Here is a 22,958-nt window from a genome sequence, read left to right on the forward strand (position 1 = left end):
GATATAAACAAATGAAAAATGAGCTCCTACACTGGCCTTACTCCAGATTCCATGAGCGTAGCATTTCAGTCCCAGGTAACAGCAAAGTGGCCTGCCCGGGTAAGAGAACACCTGCCCTACATGACTTCCTCCTGCACTGGGGATGTCTCAAGTAACCCCCTGTCCTTGTAGTCCACTGCTAAGACCTACTGCTTTCTAATTAAAACTGTTCTGTTATTCTTAAAGAGCGCCCAATCTGATCAGCTTGCTTAGCCTCTGTAGGGGCAGAGAGGTCAGCCAAAACTGCGAAACACCATGCCTAGCCCCCCCACCGCGCTCCCCACACACAGACAGTATTGAACAGTCATTCTTCTCCAGTTACTGCTAATCAAAAAGGAAAGCTTTTAGAACACAAACAGTGGCTTTGAGAGTCACCCAGACCTAACACTACATAGCTTTAATAACAAAGTGAAAAAATCAGTCCTACTTGTTTATGACTAAATATTGTAGCTGCAATTCATTGTAACAGAGAGACAGAATATGCATGCCATGTGCATAACGAGAAAGAGTGGGAAAAGGGGAAGGAGAGATGGACTGAGAGAGAGAGATAGATAGATAGATATAGAGAGAGATGCAGGACTCTTGTTATTATATTTGTATGTTACCTTTTTATTCCATTCTCCTTGATTGTCACTTTCCATTTCTGGTTCCCATTCAGCCTCAGTCTCTATTTGTGCCTGTTGCACCGTGGAGACGTTTGCCAGATAGTCAGATACATTTTCGTCTCTGTAGACTGACCATTTAGTGAGGTTTTGGATAGTTGGGTGAGGAAGCACTCTTTCTGAGGACCATACATCCTGAACCTCATGCACTTCCCCGGTATGGTTCTGGGCCCAGTGCTGTTTCAGGCATTGTGAAGTCCTCGAATGTGGTCCCATTCTCTGAACTTGGGGCATTACCACTGCATATCTACCACCCTGATCTTCAGCGTGACTTTCTTTATGCACTAGCTTTTGGGAGGTTGGTTTTCGAAAAGAAGACTGAGATGGTAACGGGTCTTCAGCTATTGGTTGCCTGAATGAAGCTTTTCGAAGCTGGGGGCTTTGTGTGACTGTGTTTCTCGGTGGAGGAGAAGATGCTTCGTCTTTTGAACGGCCAAACTTTTTTAACATTGGACCAGAGGAAGAAGGCATCTGAGGATCCACTTGTGGTTTGTTATGGCCCATGTTGGACTGTGGCTTGGGGGACGGTGATCTTGAAGGTGTAGGTGACCCTTGTTTCATAGAAGGTAGCGGGGAAGGTGGTCTGTTTGACGTTCTGATACTTGCAGGTTTCTTGAGTGGTGTTTGTGGAGATGGTGGTCTTACACTATTCGTTGATGGATGCCTTATTGATGGTTGTGGTGAGGGTGGTCTTTGGGGCTCACCTGCACCTGGGCGCCCCATCCGTTTTAGGAAAGGATTTCCTGGTCCTTGCTTTGAGGCCACTGCTAGTGGCTTACCATGGCCAAACATTTTAGGCTTAGGCTGTGGGGAACCAGCAGGGCTCATGCCTGGAGCACCTTGCTGTAGGGATGGTTGAGGGGAGGGATGGTTGGTCATGTGGGGACACATTTGTTTTATAGAAGGTTGGGGAGGTGGTCTTTCATTATTACCCATTGGCAGACCTTCTCTTCTTACTGACTGTCTTGGGGGAGGAGAGTTTCGAGGAACACCAGCAACTGGACGACCAATGCGCTTTAAGAAAGGATTCCCCCTCCCTGCTGCAGAAGGTTGTGAAGGTGGCATCTTCTGGGACGCTCTAGTGCTTGAAGGTTCTACTCCTGGTCTTACCGAAATCCTTCTAGAAGGTGGCCTTTGCACTGGCATTTCTTGAAGAGGCTCATCATGTCTCATGGGCTCTCCCATAGTCTGTTGTGGTGGTGCTCCACCTGCTAGCATACCAAACCGCTTACGAAATGGGTTTCCTTGTGCAGGTCTTGGTGCCTGTGAAGGGGGAAGCTTCTGAGATTCTCGGGCACCGACCGGGCGACTGCCTTGCCTAGCTAACATTTGAGGAGACGGGGGTGCCCTTCCTGGGTCTCTTGGATCCATCGGTGGCTGCATGCTTCTTATAGAGGGCCTTGGCGAGGGTGGGTTTTGTGGACGCCCCATGCGCTTCATGAAAGGATTAGCAGAGGAAGGTTTTACAGCTCCAGTAGGTGGCCCATTGCGGCCAAAGAGTTGGAATTTTGATACAGGAGCTGCTGCAGGAACATTTTGTACCTCATTTATAGGGTGGCTAAGCCTTCTTGATGGCTGAGGAGAAGGGGGTCTTTGGCTTCCTGGTAAATGAGGAGAAGGCGGCCGTTGAGTTTCAGGTCTCACAGAATGACTTAAACGGTGTGAAGGTGTGGGAGACGGAGGCCTTTGTACTTCACCTCCTTTTGGACGCCCAACCTTTTTTAAGAAAGGGTTTCCAGATGCAGGCTTTGGGGCTGCTGCTTTCCCAAACAATTTAAATTTTGGTTTAGGAACAGGAGACGGTGCCCTCTGTGAGGGCTGTGGAGATGGGGGCCTGAAGTCTGTATGTCTAATGCTTCCAGTGGGTCTTAATGATGGCTGAGGAGAGGGAGATGGGTTCATTCTTTTTAAAGACGGCTGAGGAGAAGGAGATCTTACAGGTGACAAATTATTAGCAGGACGGCCAAACTTTTTTAGCAGAGCATGAGGTGTTGGTTTTGCTGGTTCAGCAGCTTTGCGCCCAAAGAGCCTGAATGGAGACTTAGGTGGAGGAGGGGGAACTTGACTTCTGATTGATGGCTGTGGAGATGGGGGAGGACTTCTCCTAACTGAAGGCTGGGGAGAGGGTGGCCTAGCAGGTTCCATGGCAGCTGGTCTGCCTAGCCGTTTTAAAAATGGATTGGAAGAGGCAGGTTTAGGTGCAGGTTTACCAAAGCCAAACATCTTCATTTTGGGTTTAGGGGAAGGCGACCTCTGTCTTACTGATGGCTGAGGAGAGGGAGGTCTTTCACCGCCCCTTTGACTTCCAGCTCTCCTCACAGGTTGGGGAGAGGGAGGAGGACTTCTTCTCCTAAATGACGGCTGGGGAGAGGGTGATCTAGCAGGTTCCATGGCAGCTGGTCTGCCTAACCGTTTTAAAAATGGATTGGAAGAGGCAGGTTTAGGTGCAGGTTTACCAAAGCCAAACATCTTCATTTTGGGTTTAGGGGAAGGTGACCTCTGTCTTACTGATGGCTGAGGAGAGGGAGGTCTTTCACCGCCCCTTTGACTTCCAGCTCTCCTCACAGGTTGGGGAGAGGGAGGAGGACTTCTCCTAAATGACGGCTGGGGAGAGGGTGATCTAGCAGGTTCCATGGCAGCTGGTCTGCCTAACCGTTTTAAAAATGGATTGGAAGAGGCAGGTTTAGGTGCAGGTTTATCAAAGCCAAACATCTTCATTTTGGGTTTAGGGGAAGGAGACCTCTGTCTTACTGATGGCTGAGGAGAGGGAGGTCTCTTTATAGAGGGTTGTGGAGAGTGAGGAGGGATCATTTTTCTGTTCATTAGCAGGGGGGATGGTGGTTGTTGAGCATTATTGTTATTGGACGGCTGACCTAAGCGTTTAAAGAACATGTTGGGAGATGATGGCTTTTGAGCTCCTGCAGTTGGTGATTTGCGACCAAACATTCTTAGGGGTGACTTTGGGGATGGTGGAAGTTCTGCTTCTTCTTGGGGGCCCCCAAAGCGCCTCACAGATGGTTGTGGTGAAGGGCTGCGAAAGTTTCGTCTTACAGAAGGCTGCGGAGAAGGCGGTGGGCTTGGTTTTCTCCTTGAAGGCTGTGGGGAGGGTGGCTGTTGAGGTCCTCTATTACCAGGTTGGCCAAATCTTTTTAATAAAGGACTTGAAGCTGTTGACCGAGAAGGTAGTGGGCTTTGGGCCCGTTGTGCACCAAATTTTCTTAAGGGTGGCTGAGGGGAAGCTGGTCTTGAACGTTGTTCAGCTCCCATAGGTCCAACTGAATGCCTACTAGGGGATGGGGAGGCTGGCATTTGTCTGGCAAACGATGGTACTTGTGGCTTTGGAGAAGATGGTCTCTGAGGGCTACCAAATCTTCTTGCACTTGGTGTTGGGGAAGGCATTCTCTGTGTGTAGCCATGCCTAATCATCCTATCAACAGGAATGGGAGATAGGGGTCTCTGAAATGCAATATTCTGAGGCATTCCAAATGCAGTTGCTGGGGACAGGTGGCGCGCTGTTTGAGGAAACATTGATGAGGAAAAAGGAGATGATGGTTGAGCAAATGCAATCTGTTGTCTCTGGCCACTGAATTGTCTGAACGGTGTGTTGGGAGATTCCTCTTCTTCCGACATCTCATCAAAATCAGTCAGCGATATGAGTGGGGAAGGTGGCAGCTGAACATCCAGTTTTTCCTTGCCAAACAATCTGACCTGAGGCCTTGGGAAGAGTCTGAACTGCTTTTTTGAAGAAAACGGAGCAGGTAGCGTTCCACCTTGCTCCTGCTCACTGAAGTTTGAAAAACTTGCTGGTGATGTGGCAAAGTCGTCCAACTCCTCTGCTTCCTCTTGCTCCATTATATCTTCCATGGCATATGGGGAGGTCGGATACTGGTTATATGAGGATTCCAGGTATGGCGACCCTCCGTGTTCACTGTAGTTCAGTTGATATTCTTGATAATACTGATCATCATAGCCTAACTCTCCCATGTAAGGATCATATTCCATAGTGTGTCCATAAGGTTCTTCATAATACTCTTGCTCATCCTCATAATAGCCATACTGTTCTGATGCATAGGGATTCTGGTAGTATTCCATCTCATTCCCATAGTAGTCATACTCCTCTTCCACTGGATAACCTGCACCCTCATAGTACTCCATACCATCCTCATAGTATTCATACTGATCATCTAGAGGGTAGCCATATTCATCGTAATCCATTGCATCATCATAGTCGCCATATTCACTCTGTTCTTGGTCTTGGTCATAGTAATCCACATCTTCATCATAATATTCATACTCATCCTGGTAGCCCATGCGTGGATCATAGTAGGCATCTTCCTCCTCTGCATAATAGCCATAATGATCCGGAGATGGGTAATCATAATACTCTGCTTCATCTTCATAATAATCATATTGTTCCACAGGTGTTCGCATGGGAACATAATCCTCCTCAAATCGGCTTGGCGTATGCAAAGACTGCCGTCTGGAGGAGACTCTTCGATATCTGTCTCCTGCATATGCATCCTCTTCATAGCCGTACCCATCTTCATCTTGCCCATATCCAAAATCATAAGCCCTGCTATATTTCCTCATGTTTGCTTTATGTCGCAGAACTTCATCCTCAGAAGGGAATGGTAACTTTTTGGCTCCGATTTTGGAAAACCATGCTTCATTCCCCAGTCTTCCTCTGCTCTGCTTACCTCTGGTGGAAAGAAACCTCTTGGTCAGCCAGTTTGTTGCCCCTGATAATTTCCCTAAAAGCAATCCCTTGGATTTAAAGCTCTTGCTGGCTGATTTATTCTTGCCAAACAAGCCCCCCACCTTTGTTTTCCCAAGAAACTTACCAAATCCAGATTTCTTTGTGTCTGCTGCCTTATTTCCTTCTTCTGATTCCCTAGCCTTATCCCCCAGTCTGATTAATAAAAATGATGCCTTTCTTGGTGAGGGTTTTTGAGGCTCCTTCTTCTTTCTGCTATTTTGAAACTGCATCATGAACCTGGAAGTGTGCTTGAGCCCGACTGCCTTCGGTTTCTTGGCCAGCAAAGATGGGCCTTTGCGCTTACCTAGCCCAAACAACAATTTTGAAGTGCTTTTGAAATTGCTGGACTTTCTGGAACTTTTATTTCTAAGGCCTCCGAAGCCCATGAAAAGCTTAGAGGTACTCTTTAACCCCTTATTTTGTTCATGTGGGACCGGAAACAGGGACTTTTTACCAGCAAGACCAGCAACGGCTTTTGAAGCCCCTTTCAAGTGAGCCTTGGCATCCTCTTTTTTCTTCTGTTTTCTCTTTTGTCCATTATTTGCCAGTCCCATCATAGCTTTAGATGCACCTTTCAGGTGTACATCTTTCTTCTCTGTTTTCTTTTCCTTCTTGTCAGGTTTGAAACCAGACACAGCTTTAGAGGCAGCTTTTAAGTTGCCACGCTTGTGAGCTGGTCTTTTATCTTCCTCTTCTTCATCATCTTCATCCTCTTTCTCCTCTTCTGACTGAATATGCTTTGATTTGCCTTTGGCCTTCATCCCAGCCATCGCTTTAGAAGCGCCTTTCATAGCAGCCATCTTTTTGCCTCTTTTCCCGCCGTCTTCTTCACTGTCCTCCTCGCTGTCTTCTGGTTCATCTTGTTCCTCATCTTCTTCCTCCTCCTCTTCTTCCTCCTCCTCTTCCTCCTCCTCCTCTTCTTCGCCCTTCTCACTCAGCTCCTCGCTCTCATCTATTTCACTCCTCAATAAATCTGCCTCGGAACCTTCTTCTGAGTCGCTTATCACAACTTTCTTTCCCTTTCCTGCATCTTTGCCTTTCTTTCCAGCGTCCTTGCCTTTTCCCTTTGCGGGTTCTTCTTTTCCTTTCTTTCCTCCTTTTTTGTCATCCTTATCCCCCTTTCCCTTCTCCTTTCCTTTCTTGGGGTCCTCTTTGTCCGCTGTTTTTTCCTTCTTGCTCTTTTCCGGCTCCCCCTTGCCCCCTTTCTTCGCAGCAGCTTTTGAATCACCTTTCTTGGCAGGCATATTGTCTCTTTACAAGAATCATGCTAATTGGAGATCTGTGCTGTTGAAGTTCAGTCAGCATTAGATATTCTTCTTTGAGACAACTCCATATCTTGAGGTAGAGTTTTCTTTGAATTATTATTTTAAATTAAAAATAAAATGCAACTTGTTAAATCCCTGATAAGGATGTATACTGACACAAGTAACAAAGGCTTTTTAAAAAAATAACAGCTTTTACAAAATGCACATCTGCCACATAAAGCACAAATACATTTTACTTCATTATATTTCAGTATAGTTTTTTTTCTTTCTCTCTTTAAAGCAATTTGTGTTCCAGAACCTTGACATAAAATACAGATTTGTTTTTTCTTTACCTCAGTACAGGGTGCATTTGCAATGTTCGGATCCTAGAACTTCATTTCCAACTTAGAAAATACAAATATCCATTCCCATGGGCTATTCTGTAAGCCTGTTTGGCTGAACATTTTCATTTTTTGATCCACAGTGAGTGCCTGCATCTTCTTTTCCACCCACTGGCATAAGCTACAGTCCTCTTCCTCGCATGACTCCACTCCGATAGCGGTGTATCCTCTGCTTTCAAATCAAGAACTGCAAGTTGCCTTTAAGCATGCGTTTAAAAGTGTGTTTCTGCTTTCTGTTTGTAAGTGTGCAGAAGGAACCTTATTGTATCAGCTATATTGCCTTAGCGTAACATTATCTCCTGGACTCATTCCTGTATAAATAATGCAGGTCAGTTGAGCTGTTACTACTCAGAGTCTGAGAAACATATCCAAAGAACCAAATATAGCCAGCAAGCAGAATACAGAATAGAGAAGGGCCTTAGATACCCCAAAGCCAAGGTAAGTCTTACTAGACAACCCTCAAAACACCCCATAATTAAAGAAAAAACGAAAGCCTCTATGTATCGCTGGTCAAATAGAATGTATGCCTAATGTAGTGATTTAAATTAGGAATATAACATTTAAACATTTAAAGAATACACAATGCAAATAACACATTTGTTTATTTATTATGTAACGCATTTTTAAAACAAGGCTTTTTAATTATTTTGTTTCAATTTCCCTAATTTTGTGTGGTTTTTCTTTGCCAATAATTGGTACTCCAATTGGATATCTGTGATATTTTGAAAAAATGTTTCTTTTCAGATATTTTTTATTTTAGAGGGAGATGGGGCGCTGGAAGTACTAAACTATAACACTGTTTTTTTTTTTTTTAAGATAACTATGATCAAACAAATGAGAACTGTTTCCCAGAGCATTAAAACCCTGCATCTAGAAAAGGGTTTGTTATTGCAACAAACAAAAGATTTTACAAGCACCAAAAATACAAACAATTCAGAGCATGGTTGCAAATGACTGTTGTTAATTAAAGAGATTTGAAAAAGATAAAACCCTTGAAGTGTCAACTATCGAATTAATGAAGAGTGACACAAAGCAAGTTCCTACTAGCACGCTACAGGAGATCGCTATCTCTTCTGGATTTCCACTTGGAAAGGTAAGATCAAAGCATCTAGATTTAACGGGATGGAAAGACAGGTTCTAATTTTACTGCAGACTGAACTGTCGTTTGACTTTAACAGAATCTTCAGCAAGAATCTACAGCAAGAATATTCAGAATCTTCAGCAAGAATCTACGGCAAGAATATTCAGAATCTCCAGCAAGAATCTACAGCAAGAATATTCAGAATCTTCAGCAAGAATCTACAGCAAGAATCTAGAATCTTCAGCAAGAATCTACGGCAAGAATATTCAGAATCTTCAGCAAGAATCTACAGCAAGAATCTTCAGCTTTTTAGCAGTTTGCGTCAGGGAAAAACAGAGGTTCACTTTACTTTAATTGTGACTTTAAAAAGTTTTCAACAAAATTTGCTCTGAAAAGGCAAGTATACAGGGCTAGATGGTTTAATTTGGGGTTTCAGAATCAGTCACTATACTGTAGGCAGTACTATATAATGAATTAATTATAATTAATAATTAATCTTTTAATAATCTTTATTTAACATAATGACCTATCTTTTGAAGCACTTACAGAAGCTGATGCATCCTATCAATTTACTCCTGAGTCCTGAGGCTTGAATATATGGTTAGAATCACATTAGCTTTCCAGGGGAATGCTGTTTAAGTTGCCTGACTGATTCAGCAATTATTCAGTGTCAGGTACTGCCAAAAATGTTTGTCTACTTGACAGTTTTTTCCTAAATTGCTACACAAGCAGTTAACTTTAAAGTGGAGCATGCCTACAAGCTGCTTGTTTGAAGCTGGCAAAATCACAACCTGCTCCTAGAAGAGAAATATGAACACCCCTCTCGATGCAAACCCCACCCCATCACTATAGAATGTGAACACAAAACTTTGTATTCTAACATTCTCTGTCACTTTATTGCTTCAAGGCAGCCTCCAACTTTATTATTCTCCAGCAGTGTTTGAACTCCAGTACAGCCCCTGATTAGATAGTATTTGATTGGATTCTTGGCAAGCAATTGTTTTTTTTACTGTTGATTTGTTTTTTAATTAGGACAAACCCAGAGTTCGTGACACCAGGGCGGTATAAAACTTTAATGACTGATGTGTATTCGATTGGGAATTCATGAAAAATTCAATAGAAATGTTCTAAATGTATCAACCCAGTTTCATAATTGTTTGTGACTATGCAGTAGCCAGACTATATACTGTACCGTGTGGCCCACATTGGAGGATGAGGACTATGCTGATTAAAAGGTTTGTTCATCATTCAGCCTGTTTCTATTTCTTGTTTTCAGATGCTAATTGTTAGCACTTAATGAGGTTTGGTAATTAGGAGGGCTACAGACGGATTTCAAGGTAGGGTTACAAAAATTACAACAACAGACAATTCATCTGTCTATACACTTTCTGCTTGTAAAACGGCTGTCTAAAAAAAAAGAAAAAAAAAAAAGAAGAAAGGTTTTTTATTCAATCCAGATGCCCACGTTATGGGATCCTGACATTAAACTGATTAGGAAGAAGGAAATAAAACCAGCTTGCCAAAGCTTCTTCTGAAAATCCCTGCTTTTAATAGAAATCCGAAACAATGGCTTGTAAAGCGATAAGCTCTGTTATGGTCCACGTAGCATCTTTAAATATCTGGATCTTCGATGGAATCTTTCAATGACAGATGCATCTTCTGGGGGGTATCTGGTTACTAGTCTCAGCTCACCAGGCTGATGTGTAAACCTATCTGGTCATTATGATGCATGGACACGAGTCAAAGAGGAGATATCAAGCCTATGCTACATCCCTCGGGTAATGTCTATTCCTGATCATCGGGAAACCTACCCAGCACTTCACTGATAACATGCTGTCTCACCAAACTCCACCAAGCGCCTTTCGTTACCTCACTATGATTGACTGCCTGTGACGGCACAGTCAGAATTAAAAATTAAAGTGGAACTGGACCTCACTTTGAAAAAAATAAATCTACATATTTTAATGAAAGCTGCTCCGTATCAGATGCCTCAACGCAGCATAAAAGTCAGCTTTAGATGACTTATTTATTTATTCAAAACAAGAGTAAACACACTCTCTCCCACGCACAAGTCTATTTAGAAGGCAGCTGGTTTCAACAATACAGGTCCTATATAGTTGGTAAAGACTCCATGGCATACATTATGGAAATGAACAAGGAAGAGCTCATGTTTGTAGCCCCGGGTCATGGGATAACACCAAGATTCATCACCAAGGAAACCATAGCAACAAGAACAAAAAATATATCTTGCATTTTAACTGTCACTTAAGACCAATAAAAAAAGCATGTGCAATGCAGTTTGGTTGTCTTTATTAGTCAAAGACGCTGACATGGAAACGGCAGCGTTATTCTGCAGGTGTTGTTGCTTTTATAACTAGCAAACCTGATGGTTCTAACCTTGCTCTTCGCATGATGGATTCTTACTGGGAATCTCCACTCTAATAAAAGGCAATGACTGTACACAGTATAACACCCATCGCATCCTAACACTAACCCTAACCCCAGCCCTAACTCTAAGGCTAACCCTAACCCTAGCACCGTACCTGCTTCCATTGTAATTACCAACTCTCTTATATAAAGTAACTATTGACTTTAAACATTTTCTTTTTCAGCTTGATCAAAATATTACCAGTAGGACCATGAAATGCATCCCCTGCTGCTGTGTGTACAGAGCAACGCATGGGTGTGAAATGAGAATCCTAGGTACTATACCTCTCCATCCAGATTGCTCTCAGCTGCAGGCTGTGGTCCGGGCCCTTCCTCTGTCATGGTGCCTGGCACTTAGGAACTTTGTCCCCCCTCAAAACCGACACAGGCACCCTGGAGTGAATAGAAAAATAATATGTGTTTCTCTTTTTAAATCAATGCAGCAACTATTGGATATGTAACTTTTCTGTACCCCTCAGTATACATGATTTCCACCCAAACCAATGGGAACACCTTAGATTTAGGAGATTATATTGGAGTACAGCCCTTATCTATGTGCAGTACCTCATACACACAGACCCTTCCTGAACCACTGCAGCACAAGCTGCACCTCATTACAGCATCCGCACAAACACAACTTTAGAGGAAATGTGCTTCATTCCCTGTCACACCAAGTTCACCGCTGGATACAAATTATGATAACAGGAGATTTGCCAAGAACTTGGTCATCTAGTGGCTCATCCTTGTCTAAAACTTTTTTTTTTTGTCTAAGAGCAATACTGTTCACCAGGTCTAAAGTGGTGACTTCAATACTCATTTTCAAAATATGAGTAACACTTCAGCTGAGGGCAGACACAAACGTCTCCAATTCCAGCTTGTAATGGTACAGCGAGGGTGCTATTTAGACATACTGACTGATCAGGCTTCCGGCAAATGAATGCAAAAGGTGTAAAGTTATCCCAGACGCTATTTATAGCCCGGATGTCACGTTTACCTCACAGACACCTAGAGACGCACACATGTGAATTTCAGGATCCGATTCCCATATACTGTAGATAAAACAAGGTGCAGTTACTCAAAGCAGGGTCGGCTTTCTGACACAATGGTTTAATCATGGCCACGGGTGACTTATTTTAGTAACAAGAAATACAACTTAATACCGATTTCAGACACAAGAGCAGAGACGTAGTATCCTTTCGGGAAGTGGTGCTATAGAAGCCCTGTTCAAAGTGTTTTTTTTTAATGTATTTTCTAACCCTTTAACAATCAAATTCAGACGCACTGTTGATGCTCACACTGAGAAAGAACCCTGAGCTCCAGCAGTCAGGTGTTGTTTCTGAATAAGGCTAGAAGAGGGATAGTTTCAAGGGTCTAAAGATCAGAGGGAATCTACTGTAGAATAACGATGGCCCCATTAGGAACCGGATTGGCTTGGACAGTGCATGGTGTTTTTACATAGTCGTGTTTTTCAAGCAACTTAAAATAACTATAATGTCACTCTATGAACACAACATAATAAAACTGCTCTACACGCATTTCATTCCTGTCAAACTAGAAGAGACTTGCCCGGTTGTTTGTTCGATTTCACATTTTGTCAAAGAAAGAAAAAAAAAATCTATGTAGCTGCAGAACAGAATGACTAAAAGAAGCTAACTAAATGGATGCCCCTGAAAATCATAGTGTCAGTGAAATGCCGTTGCCTGACATTCTCTGACTGTGCTGTGGAATAATTTAAGTCACTGGGCTTCTTTAAAATGCATGCACTAGGTTCACAGAATACAGCATTTCCTTTATAAATTCACAGACTGAGGGCTGCATAGTTTGATATATTGTGAATAACCCGGTCAGGAAGAGAGTCCCTGGGGAATGATCTGATTCTCTCTCTGTAGGTGTCTCTTGAGTAAAGATCCCTCAGATGAAGCTCACTGAGGACACCTAGTGAGGAGAAACAGCACATCTGGTAGTTTCTCTGCTGTGTTCCCCGCATCTCATTATTATTTGTTTATTTAGCAGACTTACAGAGACTAGGGTGTGTGAACTATGCATCAGCTGCAGAGTCACTTACAGTTACGTCTCACCTGAAAGACGGAGCACAAGGAGGTTAAGTGACTTGCTCAGGATCACACAATGAGTCAGTTCCTGAGGTGGGATTTGAAGCGGGGGCCTCCTGGTTACAAGCCCTTTTCTTTAACCACTGGACCACACAGCCTTCCTACAATACAATATAACTATCTCATACAATATAACTACAGTATAGATTTGACTAGAGATCCATCCAACAAAAACAGAACAAGTCCAGAAAAGCAAAAAGGTCTCAACAGCACAGGCAGGGATAGGTCTTAATCTGTTTCTTTATATAACTGGCCCTGTTCACATTACTGGAAGTGATGTTTTAAGGACTGTTTTTTAAAGCTAAGCTAAATCAGGTTTGCAGTCCACTTAACATTTTTAACTCCAATGCAAAGCAGGCCTGGAATGCCACTTTCCCTGGACTGGCTGCCAAAGATGCTGTTGATAATCTGCTGCTGGTTTATAAATACAATTTGAAGCACTAACAAGATAAAAGCTCAATCAACACCCCCAGCAAATTGTCACGCTGTCCCATCCCTAACTCAGCCACACTAAAACTAGAACTTTGCAGTTGGGTTTACCTGCACAGCAAAGAGAATTCACTAAATAATCTAGTCTAAATCTCCTATCAGCCATACCTGTGTGTGTATCACATGTATGACCCAAATATCACCCCTGATGTTTAACTATAAAACTGGGAAATTAATTATAAGCAACAATGTTTAGAAATGAATAAAAATCATATAACATAAAGATAAAAAATAAAAAGTACTAGTCGTGGTCAAAAAAAGACAGCATGTTTTTTTTCTGAGTGTGTTTGTGGGCAGGTATTACTATCAATGTGCGGACAAAATTTGAGAAAATGTCCGCACAAAGACAGTCCTGAAAAAATGATGCTGTGGGGACGTCCCCACTTTGTAAATCACCTTTTTAAGAACTAAATGTGCCTTTAAAAAAAAAAAAAGTGTCAATATTTAGTTTGTTGTCGACTTTCTTCCTGTGTGGAGTTTTGTCTGATTGGAGTTAGAAATAGTAAATAAAAATATAGTGAGAGTCAATGAGAAGTCCCCACAAATATAGGGATGTGTGTGAGAGAGAGAGAACGCAGTAGCACTATCCCTGCTGTAACACTATCATCCCGTTTGGAGATTAGCCTAATTCACACAGGGCTGCTATGTGTACACACACACACACACACACACACACACACAGTCCCGCTGCCATGGCTCCACTATCCAGGAAATCTTGCGTTACATCTATTGAAAGCAAAACTTATAAGAAAGTTTTCATAAACAGTATTACAGGTGCTTAAAACAATGCTTAAATTTGGGTGAATAGGCTCTAACGGATAAAGGATTCGATTTTGTTCATCCCTTTACATCCTAGCTGTAGACGCAGGTGCAGTTTCATGGTACAAAGACTGCAGCCTTAACCCCCAAACAATCCCCCAGATAATCAATTAAAACATCTTCCATTTGACTCTGCTGAGCTGACAGAAATCAGAGCCCATCACCTGACAGAAATCACATCCCATCACACAAGGCCAGGCAGTCAGTGAAGCCATTTTTTTTTTTTTTTTTTTTAAATGCTTTTCCTTGCTTACCTTCGGTGATCCTTCTAATTCCACAGGCATCATGCATCACATAATAACCTGTGTATGTGCAACCTCACAGATCAGCAAGCCCTGAACTACAGAAAGTGTACATCAGTAGACTGCTCCAACAGCCAGCTGTCCTTGCTCCACACTGAAACCCTCTGATTGCGCGCCGCAGTAAATGCAGCTCCAGAGTGTTGTGTCTGGGTTCCTAACAACTGTTGCTTCTCACATGACGGACTGAGTAATCCTTCCACTCTACATGCTGCTGCAGTGTCTGTGACATCACAGCCACCCAGACCTCAACTAAATGATAATCCCACACACAAAACTCATCAACTATATATATAATACACACACACACACACACACACACACACACACATATATATATATATATATATATATATATATATATAATTTGGATAGGTAAAAATACAATGAGTGATTCTTCTATTTGTCAGCTTCCAAACCACAATCCCAGCATTTCAAGGCTACTAATTGATGGTTGCTAGGTAAACATCGCGACTCCAGAGAACAATGACGTCATTGTTTGCAGAGTTAATGATGTCTGACCATTCTTATTTATTATTTTCTGTAAAAGCAAACAAATACACGAAAGACCTCTTTCGCTTTCCTGTTGTCACCATTCTGTTTTTCCGGCTCACAATTGCACCAACTCCTTTTCAGTGCCACCTGTCAGTAAATGTAAATAGCAGCTCATTCTTTCCTACTGTAGACAGTGTATTAGGAAGCCTCTTGTATTCTAAGAGACATATCAGGATAACACAGGGACTTCAAGGAATAATTCATTGATGAAATAGGCTCTGGACTACGGTGGCTGGTTTCACAAACCCTGATCAGCTCTAATTTGCACCAAAACTGTCAAAGCAAGCAGTCAGGTGGGGGTCTGTGTCAATGACCAGAACAGTGGCTGACAGTCTAAACACTGCCCCCTTCATTTCACTGTATGTATTGCATGAATTGATGTGAATAAGTGGACCCATGTGGTCATTTTAGCTTGTTACTGTAATCTCAACACTTCCGTGCCACCTCTTAGCGTACCAGAACCTGCCGGATAACAATAAGAATCGTGCCCTGCTTCCAAATGCTTCTCCCGCTGCACTCTGCAATGCAATCAAAGTGCTGCAGGCAGGCTGTACGATCTGTGCTGCTGAGCCGAGTTACCTTCTTAGTTTGTGGCTCAGAGGCGGAGACAGCAGGTGGCCAGCCTAGAAGGACTTCATTCAATTAACCTGAAGTGACTGCATTAGCAGCTGATCTTTCCCTGAAATCAACTACACTGTAATCTTTCAATGAAACACTTTTAGGCTTGTTATGTGATTCAGAACTATACACTGGGACAAAATTTAGTATACTGTTACCGGAGGCAACAACACTAAAAATCAACGATACTACGGTACAGGCAATATAATAAAAGATGAAATAATTGTTGTAATAAACATCACCACCAGGTGGCACGACAGACAGGACCTTTATAATCACAGGTAAGCAATAACACCTGAAAGGGATAGAGCACCCTACAAGGCTGCTTAGTTTGTATTTGTTTTACAGACCTCAATTTACTGTACTGTTATATACAGTATAGGATAATCTTCCTTTACTACACGTTTCCTGTTTCCCACTTTACTGGCCTCATTGTTAATTTACTGTGCCAGTTATGATGCAGTAGAAGAGTATTCATTTTACATTACTGATCATTGCAAAGTTTATACTGCTGAAGCCAATTCCAAGTCTTATTTAAAGCTTGTGTTCAGCACACGGTTACAGTAGCCACATGCCCACAGTACATTCATGGCATGCATTCACTATCAACTGCTTAATAATTACTTCAAACAAGCAAAGAGCTTTTTGTATAAAATGCACTTTATTTCTGAACTCGTCAAATGCAGCACAACGAATCTGCTTTACCAGTGAAGGCCCAGCTGCCCTGTTGCAAAGCCATATGGAGCAAGCATCAGGTATCATTCCAACTGCTAGTAGAACACTGCAGCTGCCAAAAGAAAGGACAAAGTACCCCCTTACCTGTACCCACCGTCACTCGCTCGCAGTCCAGCATGACTGTCTGTATCCCTGCATTATTCCAAACCAGTCCTCTCCATTCTCCCCACTTCTCTAACCTGTTCCTGGGCTCAGTACAACAGAGCTGAGCCTTTTCTCAACGCTGGTGCCTGAGAAACCATCCTTGTTTGGTGTTGCAACGCCCCGGTGCCTCCCAATGCATAATTCATGACGGCTATTATTCTGGTTTTCACTCATGAATGGAGGCAGAGGTTCTAATCTTTCTCGCTGAGGAGCACCAAACACCAGCAATTACTGTGCTGGAGAGGAAGTTATGAGCTCTTAAATATGCAAAATGCCATGACTGGTACCTTACCTTATAGTCCAGTGCGTAGTGGAGATACCAGAAGAGACAAATATCTCAACTGAGTCATGCAACACAGCAAGTTTCTTTTCCTTACGAGAGTAACTTCTTACACTTCTGTTACACCGTAACTATACCTACCACACCCAATGAAACATATACTAGAACACGGTTATACAGACACAGTAGTATTGAATTTATAAATGAAATTCATTTTGGATACCACAAAAGCAATGAATGCCTCCACTTTAAAAACATCTTCACGCGTCACTCGCACACTGCTTCTGGCAGCACCAATACAGTTTACGCAACTGTAAGTCTTGTAAGCAAACTCTATAATGAGGGTTTCTCGCAACTTTTCCCAAAGACTGAGCCCCATCACTAGCAAATCACATTTTTAAACATGAAGCAAAAAAAATAACGTCAAGACTAATCCACATTACAAAATATTTTCTAATTAACCTGACTGAAGTCGTATATATGGCATTTAACTCAGTACATTTTCAACTTGCCTCAGGTGTGCAAAGGTTAGCAATATTGTTACATGTGTACAATTCAAGCTGCTTCCAGACTGCTTCACATACCACACCTCCGTTTTAATCATGTATTAATCTTTTGGCGCTGCTGATGTTAATACTGCAGTTTCTAAAATGTGCAACCTTTGGGTGGCGTAAAGGATTTTGGCTCGATTCCTAGAAAGACAACATTGCGTCCGCTATTAATGACAACACAGAGCAAGGGATCAACAAAACGATGACATACGCTGTACAAATCTTTAATTTCAAGCATAACATTCATGTTTGCAAGATGCTGTATTTGCATCTGATTGATGGGTCTGTTTTACATTAAATGTACACTTCAAATACATTTTATTAGGGGACACTTTGCCTGGAGTTTTAAAAGAGGTTGATAATTGGATTAAGATCTGGTGTTAGGGAAAACATCCATCCAACACCTTGTAGACTTCATTTTAAATTCTCATGCATTCATCTGCCTTAAAGCAGATTTGATTACAGTTAATTAAACTTTAACCATGAGCTACAATCTGTTTCAGGGATGCAGATTATAAACTGATTTTATTAGCTTTACTCAAAATCAAACAAGATACAGGATCAGCCTGTGTATGTGTATATCTGATTGGTTTACAAATTTAAAAAAAATCAAGTTAAAATGAACAAAGTTGGCAACACATCCAGACTGTGGCAGGGTTAGGGTAAACTGCTGACAATGTAACTGATGCACAGGTATTAATGCAATGCTAGAACAGGGCGCGGGCACCTTCGAAAAACCCATTGCTGTCGAGAACAGAATTGTCTTTGTATTGCTCTTTTCTTTGCTTGGTACACAAAATATAGAACTACTAACTAAGGGTTGCGAGAAAGCGTGTTTCTGTTTTGGTAGAACTCTTTTTTGTGTTACTGAATCTTTCTGGACACAGGTCTTGACAGCGGTCTCTTTTCGACCCCCAATAGGACTGGATCAGGCTGCTTGGTGATGGCCAAAGATGATTTAAATGGTTATTTCTTCACAATCTGGATGACATCTTCGTGCTCCATAATGTGTGTCAACCCCACTCTCTGAGGACTGTACTTAGTACTTGTTCCCTTTAAAAAATGAATAAAATAATTATGAATTTTGTTATTTTATTTTTTTATTGGTTGCATTATATTGGAAGTATTTTACTTACCCACACAAGAGCGTACTTAAACTGGCTCGCTAAAGTTCGGTGAACTCGATGGCACTAAAGAAAAAGAAAAACATGTATTTTTTAAAAGATCATACAACCTTCAACTGGACTAACTATGTCACAGTTACAATATGGACCATACTTATGCAAGGAGAGATTTTAAAAACGTTTGCGTCTTGGAATCAATAAAGGAAACTTGTTAAATTCTGCTTAAATCCTTATTGCGTGCGCTTCCTCACACACAAATAATTTGGTTTCTTAACACTTGCTATTCAAAAACTAACTAGGACATACACTACTTTCTGTAGTACACATCCTTTATGCACTTTCATTAAATAACTAAAAAATAACGAGCATAGAGAATTAACAGAGCAACGTACCACATGTTCTACAGAAGCTCCTCGCCTCATGATTATACCATCAGCAAAGTCTGGCCTCTCTGCAAAAGGAAGGTTAACGGGATTACAATTACAATGAGATTTGTTCAATTACGCGGCAGTAATTACAAATTATACTAAAAACTTACAAACAACTCCACACATGAACACGTTTGCTCTATTTATTCTAAATAACCAAGCAGTAATCACAGGTACAAATACACAAACATGACTTGGTTTTTCAAACAAATGGGGTCACTAAAAGTGGTTGAAAATACAAGAATGATGAGGGAATGATCAACTAAATGCGCAACTGAACTGTAATCGATCAATGACATGGCATTGTTACAACTACAATATAATGTAAGCTTAATTTACAATTGGAATTGATCCCAGGTCTGCTTTGCACGCAACAAGGGCTCAGTAAATCAGACGTGGCTGTGTGACCTTCTGTAAACAGCCAGAAGAATAGACCATGACAAACAATGCATCTGTACCTCCCCTCTTCTTTGTGTAGATACAGATGAGAGCCAGGTATTCCCAGAGTCTCTCAAGCAAGTAATCCAGGTTCAATTTCATCCCACAACTACAAAAAGAACAAAGAATGCCGGGCTTGAAAGTCACACGAACACAATACGATCAGATCAGAGGTTAAGGATGAAGTGACAGGTCAAAATGGACATCCTACAGGATTTGAATTGCTCCTGGTAGGTCATTAACACCTTTAACCTCCATTGGCTTAAACATTTGTTTTATACTTTTTACTGTCTCTCAAAGAGCAACTTGTTATGGGTATGAAATATAGGAGAAATTTTAACTAACACATCTTTGCTGGCGTCTAGATTTACTTTGTATGTCGTTTTTTGTTTCAATCATCATATCTTGGTGGCTTTTTAAAAAGTTTAAAGCCTCACTCTGAGAGGTTAAAAATAATGTTCTACCTGATGACTACGCTGTGTGGTCTCCTGGCCAGACGATCAACTTCCTCCATGGAGATCTGATCTATTTTATTATAAACCTAGAAAAACGTCAAACATTTCATTCCCAGCCCATTTTTATTAACAGAACAGATTATGACAATCATGACAACTCTGCAGGAATTAACATACTGTTTTCAAAGTACAAAGAATAGGTTTAATGTATAATGTGCATGAAAAGACTGTTGTAAAAACCCAGGTTGTACTGTACTTACGTAAACGCAGTTCATGTAAACTCTGTTTCCAACGATCACATCGATGAACTCATCTGGAGTGCTGTCTTCCCTGAACAAAACCTCGGCATTGAAGATTTCTGCAGTGAAGACTTAAGGAAGACCCTGTACACTGCTGTGATGGACTGCTATTGGCTTCCAGTACAGTACATTACCACAGATACCCGTGTATATAATACAAGGTCACGTTACTCCTTTAGTAAAGGATACTGTACTCATGCAGAATGAGCTGAACTAACTTCTCAGAGCACTGCGTGAGGGGAACAGTCGAGTTATAGGACAGTCCTCCACCCTTCTTGGGCTAAAAACAGAAAAAAAGGAAAAATATTGGCATGCATTTTTTTTTTTATAAACAGGATAGATCCACTGACTTTTTCCCTTTTTTATGGGGTTGGGCAATTTGATGACAACAAAGCTGTTTATTGCAAATGGGGGTTACAGCTGATCACATGTGAGAGATATATTTACAGAAACTGAAATGAAGGAAGTTTATCAAAACATTTGCTATGAAAGCTTTACCTTGAAGTAGATGTTGGGCTTGGACACGTTCAGTCTAATCCCAACAGATTCCAACTCTTTCTCCAGCAGAACCCTGCATTAAAAGAAAGAGATACAAAACATATATAAAATGAACCAGCTGCCTCAAATCAGTGTTAGGACACCTTTAAAAAAAAAAAAAAAATCTGCTGCTGTAAAATGTTGGGAAGGCAAGCAGGGGAATAGTATCTTCTGTTTGCTGTTGTGTTTTAACATCATGGTGATCCAACCTATTTTAAAACAGTCTTAATCCCAACCTCTGGACATCTCCCTTCGTGGCATCCAACATCATAATGACAACATCTGCAGTTCTGGCCACAGCGATGACCTGTCTACCGCGACCTTTTCCTACAAGAGAGACAAACAAACAACAATCAGGATCATGGCTCACCTGGTTATTAAAACACACAACACCAACTGAGCACCAATATTCCCACTACCAGCCCTAACGCCACACAAAAAAGCAGATTCATTCTGTAGGGCAGCATACCTTGGGAAGCTCCTTCTATGATACCAGGCAAATCCAACAGCTGAATGTTGGCACCTTTGTACTGATGGCAAGAAAAAGACAAACGTTATGTGCGGTTTTATAACAACAGGAACTGAAAGACACACGACAGGGTGCATGCACACTGCGGCTTGCACACATATCATACCTCGATTACACCAGGGATACAGGTCAACGTGGTGAATTCATACGAAGCCGCTTCACTGGCAGTGGACGTCATTAAACTCAAGAATGTGGACTGTGAAAGAAAAACACAAAGAGTCCTGAGAATGTATAACGTTGTCAGGGGTTTGCTGCAACAGAAGTTCAAAATGTGACAGTGGCATTACAAGTGATACCTGACTGTTAAAAAGTACTGAAGATCACCAGTGAAGAAGCCATACATTGTCTCATGCTAAATAGCTAACAAGTCCCTTGAGTGTAAATCTCAGCAGTAAATGACTGCTGTGCAGAATCCCTTACCTTACCCACAGAGGGGAAACCAATAAGTGCTACTCTGGCATCTCCAGATTTCATCACATCAAAGCCCTCCCCTTTAGCCCCAGCTGATTTTGAAGGTTCCAACAGCTGCGCTCTGTACTTGGCTAGTTTTGCCTTCAGTAAGCCCAGATGGTATTCAGTGGCTGCAAAAATAGAAATGTTTTATCACACTTTTGTATAAACCAGCAATCAGGGTTGAGGTTAATTCCAATTCCCATTTTAATCAATTCCAACACACCACTGATCAGAATTGCAATTAACAGGATTCTGTTCAAACGAGCTGCTCACAGCGTCAACTCATTACTCAACGATTCGTTTTATTTATTTATTTTAAGTTTACTAACTTGCTGTAAAAAGTTTCTCTACCAGTAAACCATTCTGTCGCTTGTGATTTCTTATATTAACAGTATCGTTGGTACCTTTATTTTTCTGTGTCCGGGAGATTTCTTTCTCGATTTCAGATATCTTCTCAAGGATTCCCATGTTGAACTCTAATGTAAACAGCCAGAAGAATAGACCATGCAACAGTAATTCAGAGATTAAGTAATAAATACAATTGTAATTTTAGAAGTGTAGTAGTCTTTATACGAACGACCGAATGAACACGTTTGAATGCTAAGTGCACACTACTACAATCGTTTGTATTATTATTATTATTATTTAAATCAAACGTTTAATAGGTTTCACTTAAATAAGTCGTACAGTATCTCCAAGTTTGCCACCCGCAAACTAGCTGACATCAGTCACCGGAACTTGGTGCAACTATCAAATATTCCTGAGTGACACCAAAACGATAAAAAGTGTATTTGGTTCCAGCTCAGGTTGCGAGTTTACAAACCGATCTAGGTGCATTTGATTCCAGTTATTGTGTGCCTAACACTGCAACATACAACTGTTTATTGCAGTAATTAAGAATACTGCATCTTTGTGAAAAGAGTACGTTTTTAGTTTTGCTGACATCATCCCTGCTTACTAAAGCGAAGTCCTGTGTAATTCTAACTATCAGACCATTATGTGAAAAATTGGATTTCTATACAATCTCATTCCAATATGTCTCCATTGCCAGGACATTTTGTTATTGAAGATGGTGTCATTTTACTATGTAAATGTTGATATTACATGCCAAACTAAGCATGTACACACACCATGAACAATTCACATGTACAGTAAAGCAAACTTTCACTATCTCAGTAAATATCAATCTCCAGGAACTTGTCTCATATGATTCTTGTAATACCACATCTTCACTACTGGATTGTACGATATGGTGACATTTTACTGTTGATCAGAGATCCAGTGGGATGGACAGGGTCTGCTTTACCTTGCAGGACAGTTTTTTTTCACAATGACGTATAACACAGTATCTGTCTATCAAGTTATTTTTTGTATATGCTAGAGAAAGGTTCATGCAGTGGTGATGAAACTTGCAAATTAATCGGCAGATTGTTGAGGTTACAGGTGTCGGAATCTATGTCAGGCTGTGATTTCTGGCTAGGATT

General features: G+C 41.4%; 2 protein-coding genes across 5 annotated transcripts in view; both read right to left on the reverse strand.

The window, feature by feature from the left end:
• Positions 1-14,482, reverse strand: part of myo15ab (myosin XVAb) — a 49,377-nt gene extending 34,895 nt beyond the window's left edge. For all 4 annotated transcript variants that reach the window (XM_058995769.1, XM_058995768.1, XM_034051824.3 and 1 more), the window contains exons 1-2: positions 14,284-14,482; positions 10,896-11,003 (exon numbers count right to left, since the gene is read on the reverse strand). In XM_058995769.1, coding sequence (XP_058851752.1) covers positions 10,896-10,952 — 57 coding nt within the window. In that variant the 5' untranslated portion in view covers positions 10,953-11,003; positions 14,284-14,482. The remainder of the gene's footprint in view (positions 1-10,895; positions 11,004-14,283) is intronic.
• A 2,937-nt stretch (positions 14,483-17,419) lies between these two features.
• LOC117431321 (developmentally-regulated GTP-binding protein 2) lies at positions 17,420-22,249 on the reverse strand. The gene is made up of 14 exons (XM_058995772.1): positions 22,162-22,249; positions 21,879-21,950; positions 21,442-21,602; positions 21,128-21,217; positions 20,962-21,022; positions 20,729-20,819; positions 20,454-20,526; positions 20,145-20,235; positions 19,917-20,014; positions 19,666-19,742; positions 19,222-19,310; positions 18,728-18,786; positions 18,348-18,401; positions 17,420-18,264 (listed from the first exon to the last, which is right to left on the reverse strand). The coding sequence occupies exons 2-14, from the start codon at positions 21,940-21,942 to the stop codon at positions 18,178-18,180; spliced, it is 1,095 nt and encodes a 364-aa protein (XP_058851755.1). The 5' UTR covers positions 21,943-21,950; positions 22,162-22,249; the 3' UTR covers positions 17,420-18,177.
• Positions 22,250-22,958: the final 709 nt, after the last annotated feature.

The sequence above is a fragment of the Acipenser ruthenus genome, chromosome 22 (genome assembly GCF_902713425.1).
Source record: "Acipenser ruthenus chromosome 22, fAciRut3.2 maternal haplotype, whole genome shotgun sequence".
In the NCBI taxonomy this organism is placed as follows: domain Eukaryota; kingdom Metazoa; phylum Chordata; class Actinopteri; order Acipenseriformes; family Acipenseridae; genus Acipenser; species Acipenser ruthenus.